The sequence below is a fragment of the Onychomys torridus genome, chromosome 4 (genome assembly GCF_903995425.1).
Source record: "Onychomys torridus chromosome 4, mOncTor1.1, whole genome shotgun sequence".
NCBI classification, from domain to species: domain Eukaryota; kingdom Metazoa; phylum Chordata; class Mammalia; order Rodentia; family Cricetidae; genus Onychomys; species Onychomys torridus.
Window position 1 is genome coordinate 117,126,092 of NC_050446.1, and position 26,335 is coordinate 117,152,426.

The window sequence follows — 26,335 nt, forward strand, 5'->3', positions numbered from 1 at the left end:
TGTAGTTCTGGCCATGGGCCCCATACTCAGAGGCCCATTTCTCAGTTCCATTATTTCTCAGTTGTCCCATAACTTCTGTCTGCCTTGATCTGGGAAAGTTTTGTCTGAAGAGGCCCTTGGTTTTCTTCTTAGTCTGTGGTATCTTCTTGCTTGGCATGGGGGGGGGGTATAGCTAGTTGCTGTTTGCCAGGGCTTTCAGATGGTCCCCAGGCTTAAGTTATCTGTTGCCTCGAATAACATTTCTTCCCTACAGAGTCATAAAGGTACCTGTTCTATCAGACTCTGACTTGGATAGAACCTGGATAGAACCCAGCAGCACTCCATTCCCCCCCCCCCAAACCCCCACCCCACCGCAGTGCGTTCTCATTCTCTGTACCTGAAATATAGATTGCTCTTTATCTGCAGGCTGCTTCCTATTGGGCTTGAAGGAGAAGTGGCTGTGGGCACAGCGAAAAAGGCAAAACCTGACATCTGTCCTAGGCCTCTGCCTGACCTCTAATGTGGACCAGAGATCAAACCTAGGTGAGGGTGCCATAGGATGTGTAGCCAGGAGATGCCTAGCTCTAAGAGGACCCCAGATAGGATCAGCATCTAAGACATGCTAGCTGTATTTCATGTGACTTGTTTTCAAGTGGGGGCACAGATGTCTGGAGGACAAATCCCCTGGGCTTGGATCCTCAGAGTCTGTCAAAGACGCAGAAAAAAGAGCCAGAAAGAGACAAATATGGAAGCATGGATCTGCAAGGTTACAAAAAACAAAAAACAAAAACAAACAAACAAACAAAAAAACCTCACCACCACAACAACAACCAGGAAACAGCCCACGCCATGAAGACATTAGAACATCACTCATGATTGACAGTTCCCATATGTCTGAGGACAGGTGAGAAATCTCCCTCCCTCTTGTCCTTTCATAGTAACGGGACAAGGAAGCCGAATATACACACCCACCCACTTCCAGGGACAGCTGCGGGTGGGCATCCGCCGCAGGTGGCGGTGCCTAGCTGGGGCAGAAGAGGTGGAAGTTGGTGCGCGTGAACTCGTGGTGGATGCTCTCGAGAAGCGCATCTGCATCAGGGGCAGGCTCATGCGCGTTGGGCGGCCGCAGCCGCGCGCTGTATTCCGGGGTGTAGGTGAAAGAGAAGGCACTGGGGTAGAAGAGCGCATCTGCACGCAGTAGGCTCACAGGCACAGTGATGGGAGTGCGCAGCCAACGCCAGTCGCTGCCGAAGGCCGCCACATCTGGCACCACGCACACCAAGGACCGCGGGCTCCTGCGGGTGGGGCATGGAGGATAGATGGACAAACATCCCAGCCTTGGTCCTTGGGGCCAAGCTGCGCCCACCCCCCTACCCTCCGTCCCATAAGTACCTGTACATGGTTTCTGCCTCCACATCTCCAAACCACACCTTGAGCCCAGTGTGGAAATTCTCTCCGTGCAGCTCCAGTGTGGCTACATCACCTCCGCCGCTCAGCTGGGGGCGGATGGGACCAGATGTAGGTGACTGGGGAGTGTGTGTGTGTGTGTGTGTGTGTGTGTGTGTGTGTGTGTGTGTGTGTAGGGAGAGTAGAAGGATCCTCCCTTCCATGCTCCGATAGCCACCCCTCCCCCATTCCCAAAGCCGGCAGGTCGGCCACTGCACACCCCTCTGCATGCAGTTTACCTCCAGAGTGCTGATGAGGGGCACTGGAGTGACAGGTTCCCGAGCACAGGTCAGGCTGGTGCTGAAGGAGAACTCCACCGACTCGGTGCCAATGATGGTCCAGCAAGAGCTGTCGTTGAGCAGTGCCCTGTTGGCCTCCTTGGGACACAGGGAAGCCTGGCAAGAAGTCCAAAGGATGGACTGAAGCTCACACTGTATGGGATGTATATCCAAACTCATTCTTATTAAAACAGTATTTTTATTTGTACTGTGTAGTTATATATGTGTATAGACGTGTGTGTGTGTGTGTGTGTGTGTGTGTGTGTGTGTGTGTGTGTGTGTGTGTGTGTGTGTGTGTGTGTGTGTGTGTGTGTGTGTGTGTGTATACCGGTATGGAGGTTGGAGGTGGCCATTGCTTACTCTCTACTTCATTTATTTATTTTGTTTTTTCGAGACAGGGTTTCTCTGTGCAGCTTTGCGCCTTTCCTGGAACTTGCTTTGTAGCCCAGGCTGGCCTTGAACTCACAGAGATCCACCTGCCTCTGTCTCCTGAGTGCTGGGATTAAAGGCGTGTGCCACCACCGCCCAGCACTCTCCACTTTATTTTTGAGACAGTTTCTCACTAAACTTGAAGTTGGCTCATTTGGCTAGACTGGCTAAGGAAAGGCCCGGGATTCTCCTGTCTCTGCCTACCAGATGCTGGGATTACAGGTGTGGGCCATCATGCTCAATTTTTAAAAATAGATGTGAGTTCTAGGGTATTAAATTCAGATGCCAGAGTTGGTGCAGCAGGTACTTTACCAACCACCCATTTCCCCATCCCCAAGAGTTTAACATTCCATCACTTACTAAACTAAAATCTTTGAACTAGCTTAGTTTAATAAACTAGTTTTCTTTTCTTCCTTCCTTCCTTCCTTCCTTCCTTCCTTCCTTCCTTCTTTCCTTTCTTTCTTTCTTTTTTCTTTTTTCTTTTTCTTCTTTGAGACAGGATTTCTCTGTGTAGCCCTGGCTGTCCTGGACCTCACTCTGTAGACCAGGCTGGCCTTGAACTCAGAGATCTGCCTGCTTCTGCCTCCTGAGTGCTGGGATTACAGGCATGCATCACCTGGCTATAATTATTGTTTTCTATATTTTATATTTCTATCTACTAACATTCCAGAGTAATATTTTGGGGGAGAAATATTACTTAATAATTATTGTTTTCCACACTGTATGATTTTGTGCCTTGACATCCTATAACTATATAATAGTTCAGTAATAATACTATTTCCTACTATGATTTTATTTATATTCTGCAATGTTTTTCTTTTTATTTATATATATGTGAATGTGTGCCATATGTGTATGACCTTCAGAGGTCAGAAAAAGATGTCAGATCCCCTAGAGCTGGAGTTACAGGTAGTTGTTAAGTTATGGCCTACCATGTGGGTGCTGGGATTTGATCCTCTGGAAGAGCAACAAGTTCTCTTAACTACTGAGCTGTCTCTCTAGTTCATATATTCTGCAATTTCACATCCCAACTTCTAAAAGCCCTTGGGAAGGAGTATTACTAATAGTAATTACATTGTTTTTCTACCTTCTATGACCCTAATGTACTATGGACGGCACTATTACTTAGGAAGCAGCTGCCTTTGTAGACAAGCTCTTACACCCTATGGCCCTCTATATTCTTCCTAGTATGCTCGATAGCTTCTACCTCTTACCTGGAATTGCACCACCTTCTCTGTGGCAAGGCATAAGTAGGTGCCACCCCCTCCTGGAGTATCACCTGGAAACTGGAATGCACACTTGTGTAGCTGGGATATGGGTTCGTCCACATCAAGGAGGGCACACTGCTTGGCTACTTTGCGGATGATCTGCAGCAGAAGGGTGTCAGGAAGAGGGGTGGCAAGGTGCGGGGGGGTCCCCAGAGGCTGGCCGCTCTCCCAGCCAGCCAGTTCTACTCTGATGGCCATGAGGTCACAAGCACACTCCCATTAAACACTAAGAGAAAGGAGGTGTCTTTAGGCCTGCAGGCTTCACCCTCCAGCCCTGTCCACAGTAGCCACACTTCTGAACTGATCTGTGGTTACCTGTGTGGATACAAAGTCCCTTTTCATACCATAGGAGGCAGCGTGACGCCTGTGACTGTACAGACAAGCTGCACCAGGGAGCCATAGCGGATGTAACCTTCTTGAGGTGGGAAGTCCCCTTGGGAACAGCGCCCATCAGCTGGAGACAAAAGAAAAGAACAAAGGCTTCAGAACTTCTGCCCCAAGCCCTGCTTCTTCACCTCTGGCTTTACGTCACACCACCGCTGGCCATGATGGAAGAAGCGAAGACTAAGATTCTAATCCCAGATATGTAATCTGGTCATCTTCACAAAGGTGTGCTCCCTGGGCCACTTAAAGGGCACAGCCATTGGGATCAGAATAGCTGGGCTAGTCATTGACCCACTGAGGCCCCCCCAAGGCTCAGCCACACTTGTTTACCGTCCTGAAGTGTTGATTAAATATGCTAACACACATGGAGCCCCCAGCCCGCACTGTTCACGTGATTACCCAGGTGGAGTGTGAAGGCAGCCCACTGTCTTGCGCTGGCCACAAAGGCCCCATCTTCCACAGAGAGGTAGCGTGTGGACACTGTCTGGGAGCGCAGGCGGTTGAAAAGGGAGACCTTTGAGCCCGAGGAGATGCACACTGTGAGGGGAGTGGAATCAGTGCCCTGGCCTCATGTGGTCCCTCAGTCTGCCCTGATATCTTCTGTCCTTTGTGACACCCTGGCTAATACGCCTGCTGGCCTGGACGCGATGGGTATCTGTATTTTGCAGCCATTTAGCTAGGTCCTGCTCCGCTCGGCTTCTGTCCGAGCTTGCCAGCTCCCTGGTGCGCCTGGGCATCCTTCAGTTCAGTGAAGTGAGTTCATCAAGGCACTCAGGACCTCCTTTGGGGTAGGTACTGTGCTGGGTGCTGATGGTGCAAACCGGTTCCAGCTTGGCTGTGTATGAGTTCATGGTCTGGAGGACATACATATCAAATGCTAACACCATGTGGTAAAGGCTGAGTTAAGGAGGCCTTCTGGGCCGGGAAGCATGAAGCAGATAGGAGCTGTGTAGAGGGCTGGCTGCTAAGGGAAGACCACGTGGTATGAAAGCAGAGGGACTTTTCTAGAGCTCAACATGTCTTCCAGCCTATGGCAGGTGCTCACAGACCCAGCTTTATTTTCTCACTGGACTTAGACCAGTCGGGAATAAGGCTCTGGGCAGAGTGCCTTCTTCTCTGCTCTTAATGCCATTTGTACCTAGTCTTGGCCCCTTCCATTGATTTATTATACAATAGGTCCTTGCTTCTGCCCTCCCTCCCTCCCTCCTTTCTTCCTTACTTCTCTTTTTCTGTATGTGTGTGCATGAGTGTGAGTGCGTGCATGCGTGAGTGTGTAGGCCAGAGGTTTGTGCCGGGTACCACCTGCTATTATTCTTCACCTTATTTCCTGAGACACAGGCTCTCACTGGATTGTGAGCTCACCATTTTTCTAGAACTTCCTGGCCAGAGAGCTGGAGGAGGAGCTGCCTGTCCCTGCTTGCTCAGTGCTGGGGTCACTGGCGCCTGCAGCCACATTCCGCTTTTATGGGGGCCCAAACTCAGGTTCTGTTGCTTGTGTTACAAGCACTTTTAACCACCAAGCCACCTCCCTATTCTTTACTTTTCTAAATATGTGTACCCACTCAGTTGATTCTCCTAGTTCCGGCTAAGGGATCAGCCTGCCAAAGACCACACAGCTAGCCAACTCCAGGACAGGGTTCAAACCCAGACGGCCAGATTTTGCACTCTTAGCCGCCACACTATGTCACCATGCCATCCACTTTTCCTGAATACCCAGGGCCAACCAGAACACTGCTTGGATCTGGGACACAACTTCCTTAAGGTGATTTTGAATCAACCCCGGGTTTGGCACCTGGCTACAGCTTTGATCTGTTCTGAGACCCGCACTGCCATCCTCAAATTTGGTTATCTGGCCTCTTTCCTGTATCACATGGGGATCTCCGTATGTGGGTGACTTTTCCCTCGATTTTGGCCAGCCACTCACCCGGACTCCTCCCTTCTTTCTACTCAGACTCCACCTCTCACCCTGACTCCACCCCTGACCCTCTTCCCTCTTATACAGCTCTGGATTTGAATTGCACCCTCCCACTCCACCCCGTCTCACGGTCTGTGTTTTTCAGCGACTGCTTCTTCTGTGAGGGCTTGGAGATGACCTTGATGAGGCGACTGTGGAAGGTGCCCAGCTCCCGGCCTCCTCGCAGCACAAGCCGCAGCACTAGCCGGAAGTGCTTCCTCTTGTCGGCGTCGGAGATGTACAGGGTCTTGGCACAACCAAATTCCTACGGGACTCATGGGGATGGGACCCGTTTTATCTCAACTCTCTGCCAGTGGATGCGACAACCTACCGCAGCTGTGACATCCGTCCCAGCAGAGATGACAAGAAGCCGCACTAGCTAGGCTCTGGATCAGAACCCACCCTCTGGCCTCTTCGCTAGCCCCTAGGCTTCTGGAGAGGACTTGGGGAGTCCTTTGCAAAGAACAGGCAGAGCTGGGGGGGGGGCAGGAATTAGATGCTCTTTCATGCAGTCTCACCCTTGAGTCCGGCTGTTCTTCGAAATTCAACTTCTGCGTCTCGGGAGCGCTGCCAGACGCTCCGTCCAGTCCCATGTAACCGCAGACGGTGGGCCCGGTCTCCACAGATTGGTGGGCTAGAAAAGAACGGGATTTAACCCTGGAGGGATTGGGGAGACTCAGGTGCCAGTCAAACTTAGTTCTTGCCGCCAGAGGGAGCAACGCGATTGCGCCTGCAACTGCCGAATTAGTTTATCCTTCCCGCAGAGAAGAGTCCCTGAGCGCACGCGCGCTCACCTTGATCTTGCACTGGTTTCACCCTCCATCCAGGACCGGCGAGGTAGACGCAGGGCGGGGGGCAGAAGAACCTGGGAACACGCAGAGAGCTGGATATATCATTTTCACTGTCGTCTTCAAGTGTCTCAAAAAGACATAAACCCAAAGAATCACAATTCTCTCTCCTCTCCTAATTGAGCGAGTCCCGTTAACACAGAACATTCCTTTGCTTATTAAACCCATCAGTAAGTCCTGCCTACTCCATCTTCAAAACACATCTGGAATCCATTGGCTTCCTCCACCTCCACCTTGGTCCTAACCCGCTACCTCTTGCCTTCCCCGCTCTCAGCCTTCTAACTGTCTCTCCCTTGTGATTGTCTCTCTTGGAACTTGTTTTTCATGCAGCAACCAGATTACTTCCTAAATAACAGCTGGCTCGGCAGATAAAACGCTTGCCAGGGTAAACCTGACAACCTGAGTTCAACCCCCAGAACCCACTGAAAAGTAGAAGAGAACCAGCTACATACACAATGTTATCCTCTGGGCTTGACATGAGTTGTGGCGCGTGCGCGCGCGCGCACACGCGCGCACACACACACACACACACACACACACACCACCACCACCAACAACAACAACAACAGCAATAACAACAATGAAAATAATCGTCAAGGGGCAGGAGAGCCGGCTCAGAGGTTAAGAGCACTGACTGCTCTTCCAGAGATCCTCAGTTCAATTCTCAGCATCCACATGGTGCCTCACAACCATCTACAATGGGATCTGATGCCCTCTTTTGGTGTGCAGGCATACATGCAGACAGAGCACCTATACACATAAAATATGTAGATGAATAAATCTTTTTAAAAATCAGTTAAACTAAATTGGGTGTGGTGGCTTATGTCTGTAATCCTAATCCAGGCCCTGGGCATTGGAGGGGATGGGGCCTGAGGCGGGAGAATTACTCTGGGTTCAAGTGCAGTCTGAGCTATAAAGTCAGAATCTATCTCATTATCCCCAAATATACAAAAATAAACAATATTATTTGAAATTAATATTTTTAAATTAAAATTAAACAATATATGAAAACGTTCGTAAAATTATGATAGTCCCCTATTAGAATCTTTTAGAGGTTTAAAATTCCAAGTCTTCACACGATTTGACCACTTTTTCTTCTCCTGTTTATTTCCTGAAATATCCCCTCCTCTGTGCAGTCTCTCTCTCTCTGTCTCTCTCTGTCTCTCTGTCTCTGTCTCTGTCTCCGTCTCTCTCTCTCTCTTCTCTCTCTCCTCTCTTATCCTCTTACAGGACTAGTAGCCCTGTGGTCATTTCATTTTCTGTCCCTCTAGTCAGAATGCCTCCTGGAGATTTTTTTCATGTCTGGCTCCATTTCAGTATTGGTACCTCAGTTCCGATGATGTCACTTCCTAAAGAGCCCTTTGACTTCCTTGACCCTTCAAGCTCAGCTGGCCCCTTTGGTTTCTACTAGGTGACCCTGCTCTGTTTTCCTTGGAGCTCTCCTCACGATCTGAAGTTTCTTGTTTGCTGATTTGTGGAGAGTAACTGCCCCTTCCACACTCAGTGAAGACGCTGGGTGTCAATCTTGTGCAGCTGGATGCTTCATGCCCTGCAGTGACCAAGGGCCTGCTGTGTGACAATTAGTAAGGAACTGAATGATAATGAGTGGGGATGTGGGGATGTGAGAGTCCCTGTGAAGTTCCACTGTAGTTGGTGCCTGTTGTCGGCTGAGGAACAGAACCTTGGTTGGCAGTAGCAGAGGTGTCAGCCTTAAGGCCTTTAAGATGTAAAGCAGCTAAGTGGTGGGAGGTTTGGAAGGGTGCATAGGACTGAAGGCTGCGGAGACCTGGGAGTGGACATGGTGTCACCTACCGCTTCTCATTTCCATAGGATTTCTGAGCCACCCTGGCATGCAGGATCCACACAGTCTGCTCACATCTTTGCTGCAGGCATGTCCGCACACCTTCCCTCAGGATGGTGGCATGCTCTGGGGGTGACCTAGGAATGGCAATGGGCCAGCTAGCCACAGGAAGGAGAGTCAAGGGTTGAGTCGGCACAAAGCTGAAGTGGGAGACTGGGGTTGATTAACATTCCCCAAGGGCTCTGGGGAATAAATGTTAGCAAAGGGGAGGATTTGGGTCATGGGCTAAATATTTGTGCTCCAAGAAGCCTGTACAGAGCCCGCCAGGATCACCCAGGTGCTGTTCTATGTGGGTGGCTTCCTGGCTGCCTTTAAAAGCCATTTGGTCTTTAGGTGGAGATAGGCTTTGTGGGAATGGTAATTAAGCCTTCACCCCAGGAGAATACTTAAGAAGAAACAGCCTTTGCGGGCTCCAGGTCCAGGGCACAATCTCAATTCCAGCACGCGGACCAGTGTAAATGTGAATGAGGTTCCCAGCCTCTTTAGCAGGATGGGGATGGATCTGAGTCTTTCTAATGCCCAAACAACACCCTGGCTTATTGCTATGTGTTTTTTGGTTTGTTTGTCTGTTTGTTTGTTTGTTTTTGTTTTTGTTTTTCCTTCTTTGAATATAGGGAATTAGGACATTGACCTTGTAGAGCAAGCTACTTTAGCTCTCTGGGGACTGAGAGTTTACCAGATGAGGATGGGTTCTCACCAAATTTACACAATTAAACGGAGCATGGTGGGAGATATCTGGGAAATTAGCAGGTTTGGCCCTGGAGAGAGCTAAGAACTCCGATGCTCTCCTTTTGAGTCCTTTTACTCTCTTAGAAGCACCAGATCCCGGCCTTTCACCACTCCTGGAAGGGACAGCGGAGGGCAAGAACCGGGCGCGTCCTCCGAAGCCCAGCCAGGCCAAGGCGGCTGCCAGGACCGCTCCGCCTCTTGGGGCTCTCCTCTGGGAAGTGTCTCGTGTAGGATTCCAGAGCATTCCGGCTGCCGGGAGTGTCGCCACCCGACTCCAGCTGTAGCCGAATTCCGGCCCGCAGCTCCGAGAGTAGCAGGACAAGGGGGCGCCGCGCTTTCCCGGCCCGGGTGTTCAGAGGAAGGGGGAGATCGCTCCCTGCCGGTGGGAGGGGTCGCAGCCCGCGCTCCCCCTCCCCACCCGCCCGCCCCAGGTTAAATGCAGCTGCCGCCTCGCCTCGCTCTAGCTGTCTGGCAGTCCCCACCTAGGGCAAGCTGCCCACGCCGTTACCTGGTCCAACTCCCCAGGAGGTTTGGCCGGTCGCTCTGTAGCCGCGCCTCTGAGCTGTCCGGCAGGCTCAGGTGAGTCAAAGGGCCCGGGGGCACCGAGGGGTCTGCAGGGAAGCCGGCGGAAAAGCCCGTAGGGGGACAGTGCTTAACCGCCTAGGTGCCCACATCTAACCTGCAGTAGTAACTTTTCCGATGCCCATCCAGCAAGGCCGACTACACACAGGCCCTCCTTCTCTAATCTCCTCCCTCTAGGTTCTGGCACCTTCCCAAAGTGTCCATTCCGGGTCAGCTCTTGACCGTATAGACCTCCCTCTTTCTTGGGAATGCACTTTCCCTACCCTAAGGGCGTTCGAGAAACTTGCTCTTCAATATAAAGATTGACTCTTTAGATGTAGGAGAACTGGGGTCCAGTGTCAGTCCAGTGGTGGGCCCTCGAGTGATGACTCACTTTGCCCTCCCTGGACCGACTTTCCCCTAGGGGAACGGCAGGTTTGGAAAGTTGAAGTAGCAATTTTGACTTTCTAAGACTCCTGGGGTGCAGGTGAGGTTTTAGCAAGTGCGTGTTGACTTAGGCCAAGAGCAGGATAAGAGGGACCGTAGTCAATAGCCAACACTGAGTCTCAAAGGCCCCCCTGGACCTTTACTCAGATGGCAACCCCCGAATGCTGCCTCAGCTAGGGCCCACTCTAGAAAAGGCACTCCCTGCCTTCTACCTCCACCAGCAAGCGGCTGGCACATCTTGCTAGCTCAGTCACCCTACCACGACAGGCCCTGCCAGAGGGATTTTTGTTCTCCTACCCTGCCTGGAAAGCCAGAAGGGAGAAGAATCCCGGATGGGAAGGCAGTCTGGAGCCAGAGACACACACCGGCCTTGCTCAGAATGGGCCCATTCAAGGAAGTAGGGGGCGGGGCGGCAGTGGGTTAGGGGGCGCTGGCCTGCTCTGCCAAGAACCAGCGACAGAAAAATGGATAGAGCAGGCTCAACGTGCCGTGTGGGGGTGGGGTAGGGAACGGAAGAAAGGCTTAGTGACTTCTAGGTGCCAGGGAACCAGGCGGCTCTGGAGGAAGAGAGAGGGGCCTAGGTTTAGTTCTGTGCCTGGAGCCCAGCTGGCAGCCTTATTGGGATTCCATTGGTATAGTGTGTGTGTGTGTGTGTGTGTGTGTGTGTGTGTGTGTGTGTGTGTGTCCCCGTCCGTGTGTGTATCCATGTCCTTCATGGTTCTCAGGAGATCTTGCGCAGGATGGTGAAGGCTCACCTGTTGTCCCCATGGGGTCCATGGCCGCTCGTCGAGGCCCCAGCCTCTCTCTCGCTGCCCTCTGGGCACGTCTAGTACCACTGTCTTCTGTATTCTCCACACCTCTACCCCCAACTCTCGCACTGGATATATTTCCTCCAAGCCTTATCTTCAAGGTCCTGGGCTCCCCAGCCTCCTGTTTGCTCTGGGCAGGGACACCTGCTGGGCAGATGTGGGCTTCCCACGGCCGTGGAAGCCAGACCCGGAAGGCGCCCCCTGGCGGCCTCTCCTAAGAGCAGGCCGGTAACAAAGCTGTTTCTTGTTCATGGCCCACTCACTGGCTTACCACAAGACCCAAGAACCCAAAGGGCTGCTCTTCTCAGGGGTTGGGGGAGGAGGTGGGGAAAGGCTTTTCTTTGGAGAAGAGAGTACCACCTTGGCTGACTCACAGGCCAGACAGACAGGATTAGATCACAGTGTAGCCACTTTCCTGCTTGCTACACGAGGTTGGCTAGCAGGATTTAGTTTCTTCAAGCCTCTATTTCTGAATAGGTACAACCAGGCCAGCAACAGCCATGAGTGTCAGAACTGCGTAGAGAGTTAATGCCACATCAAATGAGCACATTTAACGCTGTTCCTGGTTGGTATTTAGAAAAGGCTTCTTTTGGGGACCAGCAGGGTAGCTCAGTGGGTAAAGATACTTGCTGTCAAGACTGACCACCGAGTTCAGTACCGCTTAATCTCCTGGGACCTGAACAATGGAAGGAGAGCCGACTTTAGTGAACTGCCCTTTGACCTCCACGTGTGTGTGTGTGTGTGTGTGTGTGTGTGTGTGTATGCACACACAACAAAAAAGTCCATGTGAAACATCTTTTTATAAAGGCGTTTATCCCCTTTTGAATTGTATGTGCTTCCGTCTACTCTTTATTTACTTGGTGTCCTGTAGTTCTGCAAAATGCCATTTCCTACTAAGACCTTTCTGTGAATTTCAGCAATCCCAGAGTGGTGACATTAAAACATGATTATAAGACTTTCGTTTTGAGGCAGGATCTCCCTGGAGGAACTGGCTATATAGACCAGACTGGCCCTGAACTCACAGAGATCTGCCTGCTTTTGCCTCCTGAGTGTTCAACCATGCCTGCAAGACATTTTTTAACATACACAGAAACAAAGTGCACACTCCCTGGAATAAGAGCGAGGTCAAAACTGTTGCTTTATTACCTTCAGGCTGTGACACTTTGGGTCTTCACCCTACAAGCACCATGAGAGGCCTTCTTTGCTGGCCACTGCCCCTGCTGCTGTTTTTTCTCCAGCCCTGGGAAAGCCAGCTCCAGTCTGCAGGTGAGCTGGGGCCAGCCCTCATCATGGGAGGAGGGGGCAAAAACAGTTCCTTCATCTTCTGCGAGCCAGCACTGTTGGAGAAAGACAAGCAAGGGCTTCGGGACACTCTGGACTGGATTTGGGCTTCCCACCTGCAGTGTGTGGCATAGTTTTGGGTTCATGCAGAACTGATTATCTGGTGTTGCATTTTATTGAAGCATATGGAAAAAAAATGGAAAAATCAGGAGTTTTCACATAAAACCCGTTTGAGAATTTTCTTGGGGAAAAAAAAAAACCTGAAAGGACCTGCTAAATGTCCAGCTCACTTGGATATATGACAGTATGTTGCTGGGACTACCCACGTTAGCAGGGCTACAGGGGCTTGTGGTGTCTTAGGCATAATCGAACCAGTTCATTCACTCATGGTATCTGGCTGGTCCATGTAGGCACTGGGGATTGGCCTCAGAACCGCCCTCAGAGCTGCAAGGAACTTGTGCGATTTCCTGGGTCAGGTACCCGCCCCATCCGCCAGTGATGGATGAGTGACTGTATCCAAGCCATGTTTGTTAGGCTAATATGCTGGGCGCTGTTTCATTCGCCTAACAGCATTTTTTTCCTGGCTTTTCCTGATAGGTCAGCTTTAATTGACCTGAGAGTCCTTTCCCATCTCCTCGCAGGTCCTAGGTGCTATACTGGGCCCCTGGATTTGGTGTTCGTGATTGATAGCTCCCGCAGCGTGCGTCCCTTTGAGTTCGAGACCATGCGTCAGTTTCTAGTGGGCCTCCTCCGTAGCCTGGACGTGGGGCTGAACGCCACGCGCGTTGGCGTGATTCAGTATTCTAGCCAAGTGCAGAGCGTGTTTCCCCTGGGCGCCTTCTCGCGCCGCGAGGACATGGAGCGCGCCATCCGCGCCGTGGTGCCGCTGGCACAGGGCACCATGACCGGACTGGCGATCCAGTATGCCATGAACGTGGCCTTCAGCGAAGCGGAAGGAGCGCGCCCGCCGGAGGAGCAAGTGCCGCGGGTCTTGGTCATCGTGACCGACGGGCGACCTCAAGACCGAGTGGCTGAAGTGGCTGCGCAGGCGCGTGCCCGCGGCATTGAGATCTACGCGGTAGGGGTGCAGCGAGCCGATGTGGGCTCTCTACGTGCCATGGCTTCCCCGCCGCTGGACCAGCACGTCTTCTTGGTGGAGTCCTTCGATCTCATCCAGGAGTTTGGCCTGCAGTTCCAGGGCCGGCTGTGCGGTGAGTTAGAGCTGCGGCCGAGCTTCGGCTTTGCAGATGCTACTTTCTAGTTTGCATCATTACAGACAATCCCTCCCTGTCGGGGTGGCCCGAGTACTACTTACCTTAGCTTTCCTCCGCCCTCCAGCTACAGTAGCGGTGTTCTCGCCTGCAGGGTGGTGTATCACATTTGAGGTTTGGTTCCACAACACTTAAAAGGCAGCTGTGCTGGATCAGGGACTAGCCATGTCCTTTGCGAGTGTGCCACAAGCCAAATGTCAAACTCCAACACCACATGTCTTTTAAACAAGAATCACCTCTGGACAGTGTAGGCACACGTCTTTAATCCCAGCACCCCGGGTCGGGGCAGAGGCAGAGGCAGAGGCAGAGGCAGAGGCAGAGGCAGAGGCAGAGGCAGAGGCAGGCAGATCTCTGTGAGTTCGAGGCCAGCCTGGTCTACAGAGTGAGATCTAGGACAGCCAGAACAGTTATGCAGAGAAACTCTGTCTCAAACAAAGAAACAGACAAACAGAATCACTAACCCTCAAAATTGAGAGTATTGTCTCTCAGGAGTCATGCTCCGCCCACCAGAGTGTGGCTCCTCCCACTCTAAGCTCCCTCTCCCCGCCCCACACCCCGTTTACAAAAGCTATGAGAACTCCCTTCGTGACTTTTGTGGTGGGGGCAGGGCGGGGGAGACGAAGACAACAGGATTTCTTGAAACCTAGACTGGCCTTGAAATCGATTTGTAGCTGAGGCTGACCTTGAATTCCTGATCTTGAATCTACCTCCCAGACGCTGAGATAACAGGCATGCTGGGCTAGCTTTGCTTTCACTCACACGTTGAGTTACTCCATTTACCGTGACTTAGTACCTCTCCATCCTCCTGCACGACCCGACCTCTGTGTGGTCCTATTCTAGCTCCACCCCCTTCATACAGTGTGCTATCCTTTTCTGAGCCTATTCAAAGGGACTGCTTAAGTCTCCTTCTTCCCCTAATCCTCTCACCTGGACTGGCCCTCTCAAAGAACCAAATTCATATCCTACCTAAGTCCATCCTTGGGTATTTGCCTCAGACCCTACCCCTACCCTACCATGGAGCCCTCTCCTTGGACATGTCTGCCCCTCTGCTCTCTGCTGATTTTCTCCTTGTGTGTCCTCAGGGAAGGACCTGTGTGCTGAGTGGGGCCATGGCTGCCAACACCAGTGTGTCAACGCTCCAGGAACCTTCTACTGCACCTGCAACTCTGGCTACAGGCTAGCACCAGATAACAAGAACTGTGTGGGTGAGCGCTGTCCTGCCGTCTCATTGTTCCTGAACATTCTTGGACTTCCCAGCATCACAGCAAGATTTTAGCAAGTCCTTTGGAAGTAGAAGCACACCTCCTTCACCTTACAAACCATAGAAAGAGGGAGTATTACTTAGGGCCACACAAGCCTTTGGTGGACCAGAGCTAGGAGTCTTGACCCCTCCACAGTTAAATGTGGGTTTTGTACCTTTTCTCCTCCGTTTGGCTTGGTCTCCTACCTGGCTCCAATCCACCTCCCAGACTTGTTTCTTCTGTCTCCTCCCAGACCCCACTTCCAGTTTCTGTTACTTAGACACCACTGGGATATCTACAACTAGGTGGCTCTCTCCACTCTCTACCCAGAATGTCCTTACCTCTGTGCTTCAGCTCTCTTTGTGGAGTTTCCTCTCTGAAAATCTGTTTTTTTCTTTAACTTTAATAATCTGAAAAGCTATGATGTGTAATGCCTTGCTTAGATGATTGGGTTTTTCTTTTTGGTGAGTATATGGCTTTTTCTTTTTGGTGAGCATATTTTGGTGAGTTTATTTCTGTGACTGTGTTTTCTACCACACACAGAGTGGAATTATATCAGACCTTGTGTTAGGAGCCTTCTATACATTCACAGAAACTAGTTCCACAATTTTAGCTACACAATCTGGAAAAAGAGGTCATGTGATCCTAATAACCCAAATACCACCTCGGTATTCTTGTGTTTAGAAACTTGAAAAGGCTTCAGTGGGGGGTGGGGGTTAGGGGGTGGGATGGAGAGATGGCTCAGCGCTTAAGAGCATTTGCTACACAGTCATGAAGGCTGGAACTTGACTCTCAGCACTCTGGAACCAAACAGGCATCTGGCAAACGCCTATAACTCCAGCTCTGAGGTGGGCAGAGACAGAAAGATCCCTGGTGCTTGCTGGTTTCCAGCACAGGCAAGAAAACTGGAGCTCCAGGTCCAGGGAGAGATGTCGCCTCAAAGGAATAGGTGGAGAGTGATGAGGAAGACATCCAACACCTTTTGGATCTGAGTGCACATACAGTTGTGAACACCAGTACTCTCACTCACTCACTCACTCACTCACTCACTCACTCACACACAGACCCACACACAAATAAATATTCAACAGTCAAACTTTAAAAAGTTCGATAGGCATGCTCATACTGTGGACATTGTTTTCCTAAGGTATCTGGAAAATGCATTCTGTTATCTATAGCTTGCTCTGGGTTTCTGTTCACTTCCCTTCCCCTTCCTCCTTTGTCTTTCCCTTTTTCCTCCCCTCTCCTCGCCCCCTTCTCCTCCCCTCCCCTCCCCCACTCTCTCCTGTCTCCTCTGCCTCTCCCTTACTTTCTTGTGTGTCTCATTCAGGCCTCAAATTAATGACCCTCCTGCCTTAAGCTTCAGAGGATGGAGATAACTGATACGCCCCCCCCCCCATGCCTCGCCTTGCTGCATTCTTTTTATTACGATCTGTTCTCAAATTTTCAGTCCCACGTGGCCACCTTGTCACAGTCTTTGGTTTACACATGTGTGCACAGAAGGCACTGCTTTCATATGTTCGTGTACATGTGTTCATTTTGTTAAAGGTGGAAGTGGGCAGGGATATGAGGAATGTAAAAGCTAAGCATACAAAAAAACCAACATTACTTGTAATTGCGACTAGATGCCCTTGTTCCTGGAAGCCCTCAGTTACCCTACTACAGGGTTTTCCCCACGCCGACTTCAGCCCACAGGGCTCCGAAACTTCTTCCTGTTTGGGACATTTCTTCCGCCATCTCCACTGCAGTCCCTTTGCCAGGAATCCCAAATTTTCTCAACTTTCCCCAGTTCAGATCTAGGCCATCTTTGCATATCCAAACTGTCAAAGTCCAGCAACAGGTCTCCTTCCTGCCTCTTCAGAAAGAAGTGAGGAGCAGCAATTGCTTTTTCCTACTGCAGTTCCATTTTGCAGAGTGGGAATAGTTGGATAGACGAAGATCCTGCTCCTCACACTCTGCCATGGGCCACTGAGCTTGTGGAGGATGGGGTTCTCTTCCACATGCTCAACTCAGCAGTGGGCCCTTTGGCTCTGGGATGTGTCCAAGATTTAAATAGGAAATGTCATGGGATCCTGTAGAAAGAAGTCTACAAATGTCTGGGTAGCACACCAGATTAATTAATTATGAACTTTGGGGTAGGGGCAAGGCATGGGTGTTAACATTTTTTTTTTTTAAATTAAAAAAATTTGGTGTATGTATGTTGTATGCAAATGTCTATGGCGGTCAGAGGTCAATGTCAAGTAACCACTCCCCACCTCATCATTACTGAACAATTTAAAAATTATTATTAGTGTGTATGATGTGTGAGTGCGTGTGTGTGTGTGTGTGTGTGTGTGTGTGTGTGTGTGTGTGTGTGTGACAGCATCCATGTGAAGGTCAGAGAACAACTCTGTGGACTTGATTCTCTTCCTTCACCTTTAAATGGGTTTTGAACTCAGGTCATAGATTTGTGAGGCAAATGTTGTGTTACCCATGGAGCCATTTTCCGGAACACTCCATTTTATCTATCTATCTATCTATCTATCTATCTATTATTTATTTTTTTTCTCTCTCCTTCTTCTTCTTCTTCTTCTTCTTCTTCTTCTTCTTCTTCTTCTTCTTCTTCTTCTTCTTCTTCTTCTTCTTCTTCAGACAGGGTTTCTCTGTGTAGCCCTACCTGTCCTAGAACTCTCTCTTTGACCAGGCTGGCCTCGAACTCACAGAGCTCTGCTCCCTCTGCCTCCCGAGTGCTGAGATTAAAGGCATGGGCCATCCCCCACCCCCCCTAGCTCCACTTTATTTTTTTGAGACCAATCCTCTCACTGAGTCTAAGCTCACCAGTCAATAGTACAGTTAGCGGTGGCCTCTGGAGATTTGCCTGTGTCTGCCCATCTAAGGGCTAGGGTTACAGCCACCACACCCAGTTCATATCGATACCAGGGATCCAAACTCAGGTTCTCATGCTTGTGCAGCAGACACTTTACAGACTGAGTATCTCCCTGGTCCTCAGCCCCAGGTTTTGTTAAAGAGCCCTTCAGAGGGTTGTGTGGCTATGCTGTGAAATACAGCCCTTACTGAAGGCTGACCCCATCTTCTTCCCAGCCATGGACCTCTGTGCTGAAGGAACCCATGGTTGCGAACACATCTGTGTCAATTCCCTGGACTCCTATTTCTGTCGTTGTCGAGCTGGCTTTACACTCCAGCAGGACCGGAGGAGCTGCAGGGGTACGTAAACTCTGCTCACCCACCCCTGTGAGCCTCCTAGACGGTGGGTCCTGATGGGCTACACCCAGAGGTGATATCTTGCTATCTCTTCCTTCCTTCAGTGATCGACTACTGCAGCTTTGGAAACCATAGCTGCCAGCACGAATGTGTGAACACCCCCGTGGGGCCACAATGCCGCTGCCAAGAGGGCCATGACCTGCTGCCTGACGGGAGGAGCTGTCGGGGTGAGGAGGTGTCTCTCATATTTGCAGAGACTAGGAAGAGATTCTAGGTGCTGGGGTCTAACCTGACTCATCCTACCTGGTGTCTCCTTTAAGTCAGGGACTTCTGCAATGGTGTGGATCATGGCTGCGAGTTCCAGTGTGTGAGTGAGGGTCTTTCCTTCCGCTGCCTGTGTCCTGAGGGGAGGCGACTTCAGGCTGATGGCAAGAGCTGTGACCGTGAGTTATAGGCAGAGGGTCTGCTCTTGCTCCATTGCCTACACTCTGAACCTCCTCAATGCTCTTGTTACAGCCCCAAAGATGTGGTGTGGATGTTTCTATGCTGGGGGATGAACCTTGTGCCCAGGGTCTGTTCCAACCTCTATCTTGCTGCCAAGACTGATTTCAAAATCTGTATCTAATCATATTTCTCCTTCACTCAAAATCCTTTTGTGGCTCACCAGTGTCTACAAAATAAAGATCAAATGCCTTTCCCTTAAGTTTTCCCAGTGCTGGGCACAACCACATTAATGGATAATGAAACCAAATTAGTGGGTTACAATCAGCATTTAAGGGAAAGAAGAGAAAATAGTTTCCTGAATTTAGGAGAGTTAAGTATTGCTTCATAAAGCAGAAGTTTAGTTACATGTAAGAATGTGAAATGCACCATAATAAATTATTATTCTCGTTTTTTGTTGTGGGCTGAGGTCAATTTTGAAACTATCACTTAAGCACATTACCATCCAGCTTTAGCCAACTCTTTAGCCCATCTCTTGCCACACTTGAACATTTTAGTCATACTGGCCTGTCCCTTCCCGAATGTGTTGTGAGCTTTCCAGCTCCTATTCCTTCTATCAACCTTCTAGAATGTCCCTTCTTGCCTTGGCAAAGTCCTAGTCAGCGTACAAGACTGCATTAGTCCATTGAGGTTAGTATGTCATGGTACTGTTGTGTACCTACAATGAAAAAGCTCAAAGCCGGGAAGCTGAGTGTCTTGTAAAGAACGGAGCTTATGTGACACACAATCTGTAGATCTGAGAGCACAGTCTCAGCATCTCAGTGTTGGTGACAGCCACATGGCAAGTGCCATGAGAGCAAAGAGTGTGTGTGTGTGTGTGTGTGTGTGTGTGTGTGTGTGTGTACATGCGCGCGTGCGCTCAAGGGACCAAATACAGGAGGTGCATCCTTTGTAACTACTCACTGGCAGGGTCCTTAATCTTGTCTCTTGAGACCTACTCCATTCTTTGATAGAGGCATTCATTTCTTCCTAGGGTGGTGCTCTATGACCTAATTATCTCTCAGAAGGCCTGTTATGGTTTGGATTTAAAGTTCTCCCTCTCAAGGGTCATGCATCAAAGGCTTGGTCCTTAATGCAAAAATGTTCAGAGCCTGGGCTTCTTGGAAGTGATTGGATCACAGCAATTTTGCCTTTATTAATTGACTAATCCAAGCATAGATTAAATATGGGAGTAGATTTTTGGGCTGTTGGGAGGTGAAACTATAGAAGATAGGCTCCAGCTGGGGGAAGTGGGTCACTAGGTGTGTGTGTGTCCTTTGAGAATTCTTTCTCTTTTCCTTCCTTCCTTCCTTCCTTCCTTTTTTTCTTTTGTTCTTTCTTTCTTGAGACAGGGTTTCATGTTTCATGGCCATGTACTAGCTGTGTAACTGATAATGACCTTGAACTTCCTAATTCTCCTGCCTCCAAGTGTTAGGCATCTAACTAAGGACTTGGTGCATGCTAGGCAAGAACTCTACCAACAGAGCTACATCCTCAGCTCCTGAAGAGTAGGGTTTAGATGAGCATTCCAGGCTGACCTTGAACTCAGTAAGTACCAAAGGTTGGCCTCACACTCACAGAAATCCTATCTCAGTCTCCTAAGTCCTGAGATCATAGGCGTGTGCCACGATGTCCTGTTTGAGGAGTGTTTTGCTCTGGCCCCTTCCTGTCTGTCTGTTTCCTTTTATAATGAAGGGTGTTGCTTTCCTCCACCCTTCTCCTGCTTCATGATATTCAGCATCACCCTGAGTCAAAAGCGATGGAGCTAGACAGCCATGGACTGAAATCTCTGAAGTCGTGAGCTAAAACAAATCTTTCACCCTTAAGTTACTTGTCAGGTATTCTTGTTGCAGCAACACAAAGTCTGGCTACCATAGGACTCATGGGTCTTAACCACCTCTCTGCCTTGTCACACTGGGGACCAAGCTTCTAATACATGGGCTCTTGGGCACAAACCATATCTAAACCACAACAGTGTCTTGAATGTTTATTTCTTAGCTCTGGGAAGGCTAAGACCAAGATGCTGGCAGATACATTGTCCTGTGAGGCTCTGCTTCTTGGCTCATGTGCAATGGTTTTTTTTTTTTTTTTTTTTTTTTTTTTTTTTCCTGTGTTCCTCCTTGATGGGTGGATGGAAAAAGCAGGCATTCTAGAAACTCTTGACAGGACATTAATTCCATTCCTGAAGGCTCCGACCCTCATGTCTGTGTCTAACCCCAGTTTCCTCCCAAAGATGATCTCACATTAGGAGAAAGGGTTCTGGTACATGAGTTTTGATTACATGGTTATTCAGTCCAAATCAAAGACCAAATTGAACCTCACCACCTTCACGCAGCCTTCCTCAACCACTCCAGGTAAAATGATTTATTCCTCTCTTGATCTCCCGCATGCCCCCTCAGGTGCAGTTTCCTACTGTAGCGGATGGCATGCCTGCCTTGTTACATTCCGTCCTGATCTCATGGATCAAGATTATGTTTTCTTTGTTGTTGAACCCCGTTCTGGTACTTCCGAATCTCTTGGTTCAGAACAAAGGAGGCAATGTTGTAGTGATTGGGTCCAGAAGTTTGTGGTTTAGCTAATCCAGGCTTCCAATCTTGGCTCTGCCACTACTAACAATGGAAGCAAATTACTTTGTCCTTTAGAATCCCAGTTTATAGAGAATGGGCATAACACTCAAGGAGAAAATGTATAAAGTGCATGTTTCAGTGTCTGACACAGGGTAAACATCAATAAGTGGTGTTTTTGTCATTGTTATTTATACTAATATGATGCTTAGACTTGTGACAGATATGTACTAGGTCATCAATGAATGATAGCTATGGTGGTATTGTTTCTGTTGGTTATTTAAAGTTGCTTTTTAACTGAGTGTTTGGTTAGTGCTAAGCACTAAACCATCAAAGGCTCTCATAAAACAGAGGATGGTGTAACCATGGTAGTGGTGATTGAGCATACCACTGGGCATATACAGGCAGGACACCTAACTGTTGTGCATTATATAATAAATACTGGCAGCGAATAACTAGATGAGTATGTGGCTCTCCTGGTCAAGGACCTGACCCCTCCATTCAAGCCTTCTCCTTCACAGGGTGCCGGGAGGGCCACGTGGATCTTGTTCTCCTGGTGGATGGCTCCAAGAGTGTGCGTCCACAGAACTTCGAGCTGGTGAAGCGCTTCGTGAACCAGATTGTGGACTTCCTGGATGTGTCCCCTGAGGGAACACGCATCGGGCTGGTGCAGTTCTCCAGCCGGGTGCGCACTGAGTTCCCTCTGGGCCGCTATGGCACCGCAGCTGAGGTGAAACAGGCAGTCCTCGCCGTGGAGTACATGGAGCGCGGAACCATGACTGGGCTCGCACTGCGTCACATGGTGGAGCACAGCTTCTCAGAGGCGCAGGGTGCGCGGCCTCGTGACCTCAACGTGCCTCGTGTGGGCTTGGTGTTCACAGATGGCCGCTCTCAGGATGACATTTCAGTGTGGGCAGCTCGTGCCAAAGAGGAAGGTAAGTTTGGAAGGGATGGGTTTAAATGGGGTTGGAGTGGAGGCCGGGGAGCAGTTTTCTCTCTCTTGAGTGCCTGGGCCCTATAGGCATCGTCATGTATGCTGTGGGCGTGGGGAAGGCGGTGGAGGAAGAGCTTCGTGAGATCGCATCCGAACCATCGGAGCTGCATATGTCCTACTCTCCGGACTTTAGCACCATGACTCACCTGCTGGAGAATCTCAAAGGCAGCATTTGCCCAGGTGAGTGCATCTCTCCTGGGGCTTTTGGGCTTTGGTTGCCTGGCCTCTGATGATAGATGCCCTGTCCTCAGCACTTCACACACCCTCCAGCAGTTACAGTTCTCTACACAGAGCTAGTTATTTAAAGCCTGGGCCAGCGCAGGCCTGTCTCCTTACTGTAGCTTGTCAGAAATGCAGACCCCAGACCATGAATCAGACCCTCAAGAGCTTTGAGCACACACCAGAGGCAAGGAGGGGCTTGTTGCTCAAATTAGTAGTGTTTGGAATAATTTAAGAAAACGTCATTTTATTTATATTTTTTATTGTATTTTATGTGCATCTTTTGCCTGCATGTATGTTTGTGCACCACATATGTGCGTGGTGCTTGTGGAAGCCAGAAGTAGGGGTTGGATTCCCTGGGACTGAAGTTACACATGGTTGTGAACCACCAGGTGGGTGTTGGGCATTGAACCCAGGTTCCCTCGAAGAGCAGACAGCGCTCTTAACCTCTGAGCCATCTCTCTAGCCCTGGAGAAAACTTTAAAAAGCAAGCCAAATTTAGCATATGTAAGTGGAACCATCTATAACTGTCCATCTTGTTGGAATTCAACTTTATGGATTTGGCAAAATGACAGGACTGGGATTTAACACAGTGGCTTGTGCTTTCTGGGGGATGTAGACCATAAATGCAATCTCTCTAATGCATCTGGTCTTCAGCTGGGGGAAACTGACCCAGATGTGCCCGTGGGTGGGGGGCAGCTGGACCTAATAGCGGACAGAGTTTCTTGAGGGTCTTGATTTTGACCACAGGGTCTTTAGATTCTAACACAGACCCAAGATGGGATTCTTCTTCCAGTGTGTCAGGCACTGCTGGTAGAGACAGGCCAGCAGGGCTGTGCCCAGAGCAGAGAATCTGCTGTTGAATGTACTTCCTGTTCCACTCTCAACTCTAATGCTTAACTGAGGTGTTTTGGAAGCACTGGGCTTTAGGACCCTTTCTGTCCTGACTCTGTCATCTCCCATGGACTCTGGATAAGTCCTTCCTCCTGACCTTCCCCTCTTCTGTAAGAGGGAGGATGCTCAAGGTTACCTCAGCTTTAATTTCTGAGGCAAGTTGGGGCTCTCTGGTTAAGGATCTTCATTGGCTGACTGTTCTACATCCTAGGCTGATCCTCTTTCTTCTGTGACCCTGTTTCTACAGTTCTAAAGTCAGAGACCATCCTTTCTGAGAGTGTTACTGAGATCATCAAGTAATATGACACAAAGTAGTTTGCCAAGTATGGGAGTTTGACTCAAAATGTAACTCTACACGGAGGCTGAGTGCCAAGAATTGTGTCAATTACTTTATTACCTGTAATATTAAAAATAGGGGCTGGTGACATGGCACAGCAGGTAAAAACAGTTGCCATGCAAGCCCAATGACCTCAGTTCAGTCCTGGAACACAATCACAAAAAGCCAGGTGTGATGGCTCACATCTGTACCCAGCACCCCTACAGAAAGATGGGTCAGGGATATGGGGGAGAAGCTGCAAGCTTTAGGCCAGCTAGCCTGGACGTAGGTAGGGAGATGAAAATGAGAGACCCTACCTCAACAAGGTGGAAGGAGAGAGCTGACTCCCAACAGCTGTTCTCTATTTCTACATACAGTGTATACACCCACACTCTCTCTCACACATATATCATACATGCACATAATAATAAAAAAAAGCAAAACAGCATGGCCTTATAGTGACGCTGTCTCTGGTAAGATTCACCATTATTTTATGTGTTGTTAAGAAAACATAGGCAACCACATTTAACTGTACTCCACTGTTAGGTGCTGAAATGCATGTGGCGGCAAATGTGGACCCATAATTTAAACATTATTTTCTTCAGAATCAGTGGAATATTGTTGGGTTTCATCCTGACTCAGTAGGTCCAGGATAGGGTTGGATAATTTGTCTTTATGACGTATTCCCAGACTATGCTTACCTGTGTGTCCACAGACCACAGTTGAGAACGCTGGTTTACTTAAAATACACAACACAGGGTTGACTTGTGTCTGGCATCATTTTAGATATTGTATCAATATGGCTTTCAGTTGCTACATTTGTATAATGAAATACAACAGATCGCAATGAAACAAAATAAAAACTGAGTTCTTCAGTTGCCCAGCCACATCTCAAGGGCTAACTAGCTCCAGGTGGCTTGTGGCTTCTGAATCCGGCGCGACAGATATAGAACACTTCCAGATATAGAACACTTCCGTTGTTTGCTATGTCTCATTTGGAGAGCATTTGTCACTCTGGAGTCTTTCTAATCAAAGTGAAATCCATGGTCTTCAGTATCAACATGCTGTAGGAGCTTATTGAAAATACAGATCCTCATTCTGAATCAGAATCTGGATTCTAGCAAGCTCCCTGGTTATCCCAATAAGCATTGGGGTTTCAGATTGTGTACACATACACAAATCATCTAATCCTCCCAACCACCAGTGGATAGCTTCTGTCACTATATCCACTCTATAGATGGCAGGGATTGAAGCTTAGAGGGTTGAGCTTTTCCCGGGACTTTGGGGCTCCTTGGCTGGGGCTCAGGCCAGGTCTAAATCCAAAGCCTGTACATACTCAACCATCGACTTGGTAGAGGTGTATCAGAAGGTCAAGGCCACAGCCCAGTGGACTTCCTTTGGCTCCTCATCGCCTTGACTCTTGGTGTTCTACTTGCAGAGGAGGGCATCAGCGCGGGGACAGAGCTTCGGAGTCCCTGCGAATGCGAAAGCCTAGTGGAGTTCCAGGGCCGCACGCTGGGGGCGCTCGAGAGCCTGACGCAGAACCATATCCTTTGGGGCTGGAAGCGCCGGCTAGCCGGCAGGGCAGGTGGGAAAAAAATCCCTGAGCCCAAATCTTCCTTAACTACTCACTGGCCCAGCTGACAGAGCGCCTGGAGGAGCTGGAGAACCAGCTGGCTAGCCGGAAGTGAAGGTCGCGTGCCGTCTGAACACCCGTGCCCCGCGGCATGGATCGTCCGGGAGGGGGCGCTGGCGGGCCCCCAGCGCTGCCTTCGAGCTGGCCTCGCCTGGACCAGAAGCCAGATTTGGGGGGCGAGGGGCTGGGGAGGTCCTAGTGGGGAAGGCACGCTACACTTGCAGGCCCTCGCCACGTGCTGCGCCCAGTTCTTTGTTGGATTTCTTTTTTGTTTTCTTTTTCTAAAAAACAAAACAAACAAACAAAAAAAAACCCCAAAAAACACCGGTTTCCAGTGGGTCGGTTTGTGGCTATTGCTGTGCCGCCAGGGGGAGGGAGTTCAGTTGCAGCGTGCTCGCCGGCGCCCGGACGGCGTCCTCCTAGAGAAAGGCGCATTGTGCCACACTGGGGCTGGGGGCAGGGGGCCGGCCGCCGCTTCCCGTCCCCTGTTTATTCAGCCCAGAACAGATGGCCCGTTATGCAGGATGCGGGGAAGGAGGGGGTGCCCCGAGAACCCTTGGGTGTGAGTAAGTCTGAGTCCCCCATCCTTTAGCACTTCGTTCTCTTGCTGTTCCTGTCTCCTGGCGCCAAAAATGTGGCTCAAAGGCCGCTTGGGACCTGGCTGGGGAGTTGGTGAAGAGGTGGGAGCCACGGTTGAGCCCCTGAATGGTCAGAGTTGGGGGGTGGGGTGGGAGATGTGCTTCACCTGGATTGTGTCTGCCTCTGGCACTCAGTGGCACGCCCGAGTCTGTGGCTTTCTCTCTGCCCCCACCCCCTCTACCCACAAGGAACACAAACTTCTCATGTACACGTGGAAAACTAAAGCTCAAAATGTTTTCGGTTTCAGAGTGAGTTTCAGGTAAATTCCTCTGGGTTTATTTTGCCACCGTTAAAGCTGGGATAGAAATTGTTACCCCAAGGGGTTGCTGTGGTTAGAAGAATTTATGCCAAGGCATCTGCCATTGTGCCCAACGTGTATTTCAGGCCCTTAGTATGGTAATCGGCAACTATTCTTATTGTAATAGGTAACATGTTCCTCTTGGACATGGTTTTAAGTGATTTCCAAGCATTGACATTGTATCCTCTTTTATCCAGACAACCTTGTGAGATTATTATTATCTTAGATGGCAAGATGGCCCAGCTGGCAAGCACGTTTACCCATCAAGCCTGACAATCTGCTGACAATCTGAGTTCATTTCTTGGGAC

The 26,335-nt window shown here is 49.7% G+C and overlaps 2 protein-coding genes across 4 annotated transcripts; one reads left to right on the plus strand and one right to left on the minus strand.

The window, feature by feature from the left end:
* Positions 1 to 779: 779 nt before the first annotated feature.
* Rbpjl (recombination signal binding protein for immunoglobulin kappa J region like) lies at positions 780 to 11,134 on the minus strand. Of its 2 annotated transcripts, XM_036184928.1 has the most exons (12): positions 10,940 to 11,134; positions 9,685 to 9,787; positions 8,399 to 8,524; positions 6,533 to 6,603; positions 6,257 to 6,372; positions 5,829 to 6,003; positions 4,184 to 4,321; positions 3,745 to 3,854; positions 3,347 to 3,499; positions 1,665 to 1,820; positions 1,372 to 1,475; positions 780 to 1,274 (listed from the first exon to the last, which is right to left on the minus strand). In XM_036184928.1, the coding sequence occupies exons 1-12, from the start codon at positions 10,959 to 10,961 to the stop codon at positions 1,001 to 1,003; spliced, it is 1,548 nt and encodes a 515-aa protein (XP_036040821.1). In that variant the 5' UTR covers positions 10,962 to 11,134; the 3' UTR covers positions 780 to 1,000. The 2 variants fall into 2 exon arrangements, with proteins under 2 accessions (XP_036040821.1, XP_036040822.1); XM_036184929.1 differs by lacking the exon at positions 8,399 to 8,524.
* Positions 8,878 to 26,335, plus strand: Matn4 (matrilin 4). Of its 2 annotated transcripts, XM_036184926.1 has the most exons (11): positions 8,878 to 9,755; positions 12,146 to 12,259; positions 12,916 to 13,485; positions 14,628 to 14,750; positions 17,868 to 17,990; positions 18,092 to 18,214; positions 18,308 to 18,430; positions 21,553 to 21,966; positions 22,053 to 22,205; positions 24,893 to 25,000; positions 25,087 to 26,335. In XM_036184926.1, exons 2-11 carry the CDS (start codon positions 12,181 to 12,183, stop codon positions 25,143 to 25,145), a joined length of 1,875 nt encoding a protein of 624 aa, XP_036040819.1. In that variant the 5' UTR covers positions 8,878 to 9,755; positions 12,146 to 12,180; the 3' UTR covers positions 25,146 to 26,335. The 2 variants fall into 2 exon arrangements, with proteins under 2 accessions (XP_036040819.1, XP_036040820.1); XM_036184927.1 differs by lacking the exon at positions 18,308 to 18,430.

Coding starts and splice junctions, on each gene's coding strand:
- Rbpjl (XM_036184928.1), bottom strand. CDS start 10,961: ATGGACCCCATGGGGACAACAG. Junction 9,788..10,939: donor GGACCCCATGGGGACAACAG/GTGAGCCTTCAC, acceptor GCTTCCCTGCAG/ACCCCTCGGTGCCCCCGGGC. Junction 1,476..1,664: donor CCCTCATCAGCACTCTGGAG/GTAAACTGCATG, acceptor ATCCGCCCCCAG/CTGAGCGGCGGAGGTGATGT.
- Matn4 (XM_036184926.1), top strand. CDS start 12,181: ATGAGAGGCCTTCTTTGCTGGCCACTGCCCCTGCTGCTGTTTTTTCTC. Junction 12,260..12,915: donor AAGCCAGCTCCAGTCTGCAG/GTGAGCTGGGGC, acceptor ATCTCCTCGCAG/GTCCTAGGTGCTATACTGGG. Junction 21,967..22,052: donor AGCTCGTGCCAAAGAGGAAG/GTAAGTTTGGAA, acceptor TGGGCCCTATAG/GCATCGTCATGTATGCTGTG.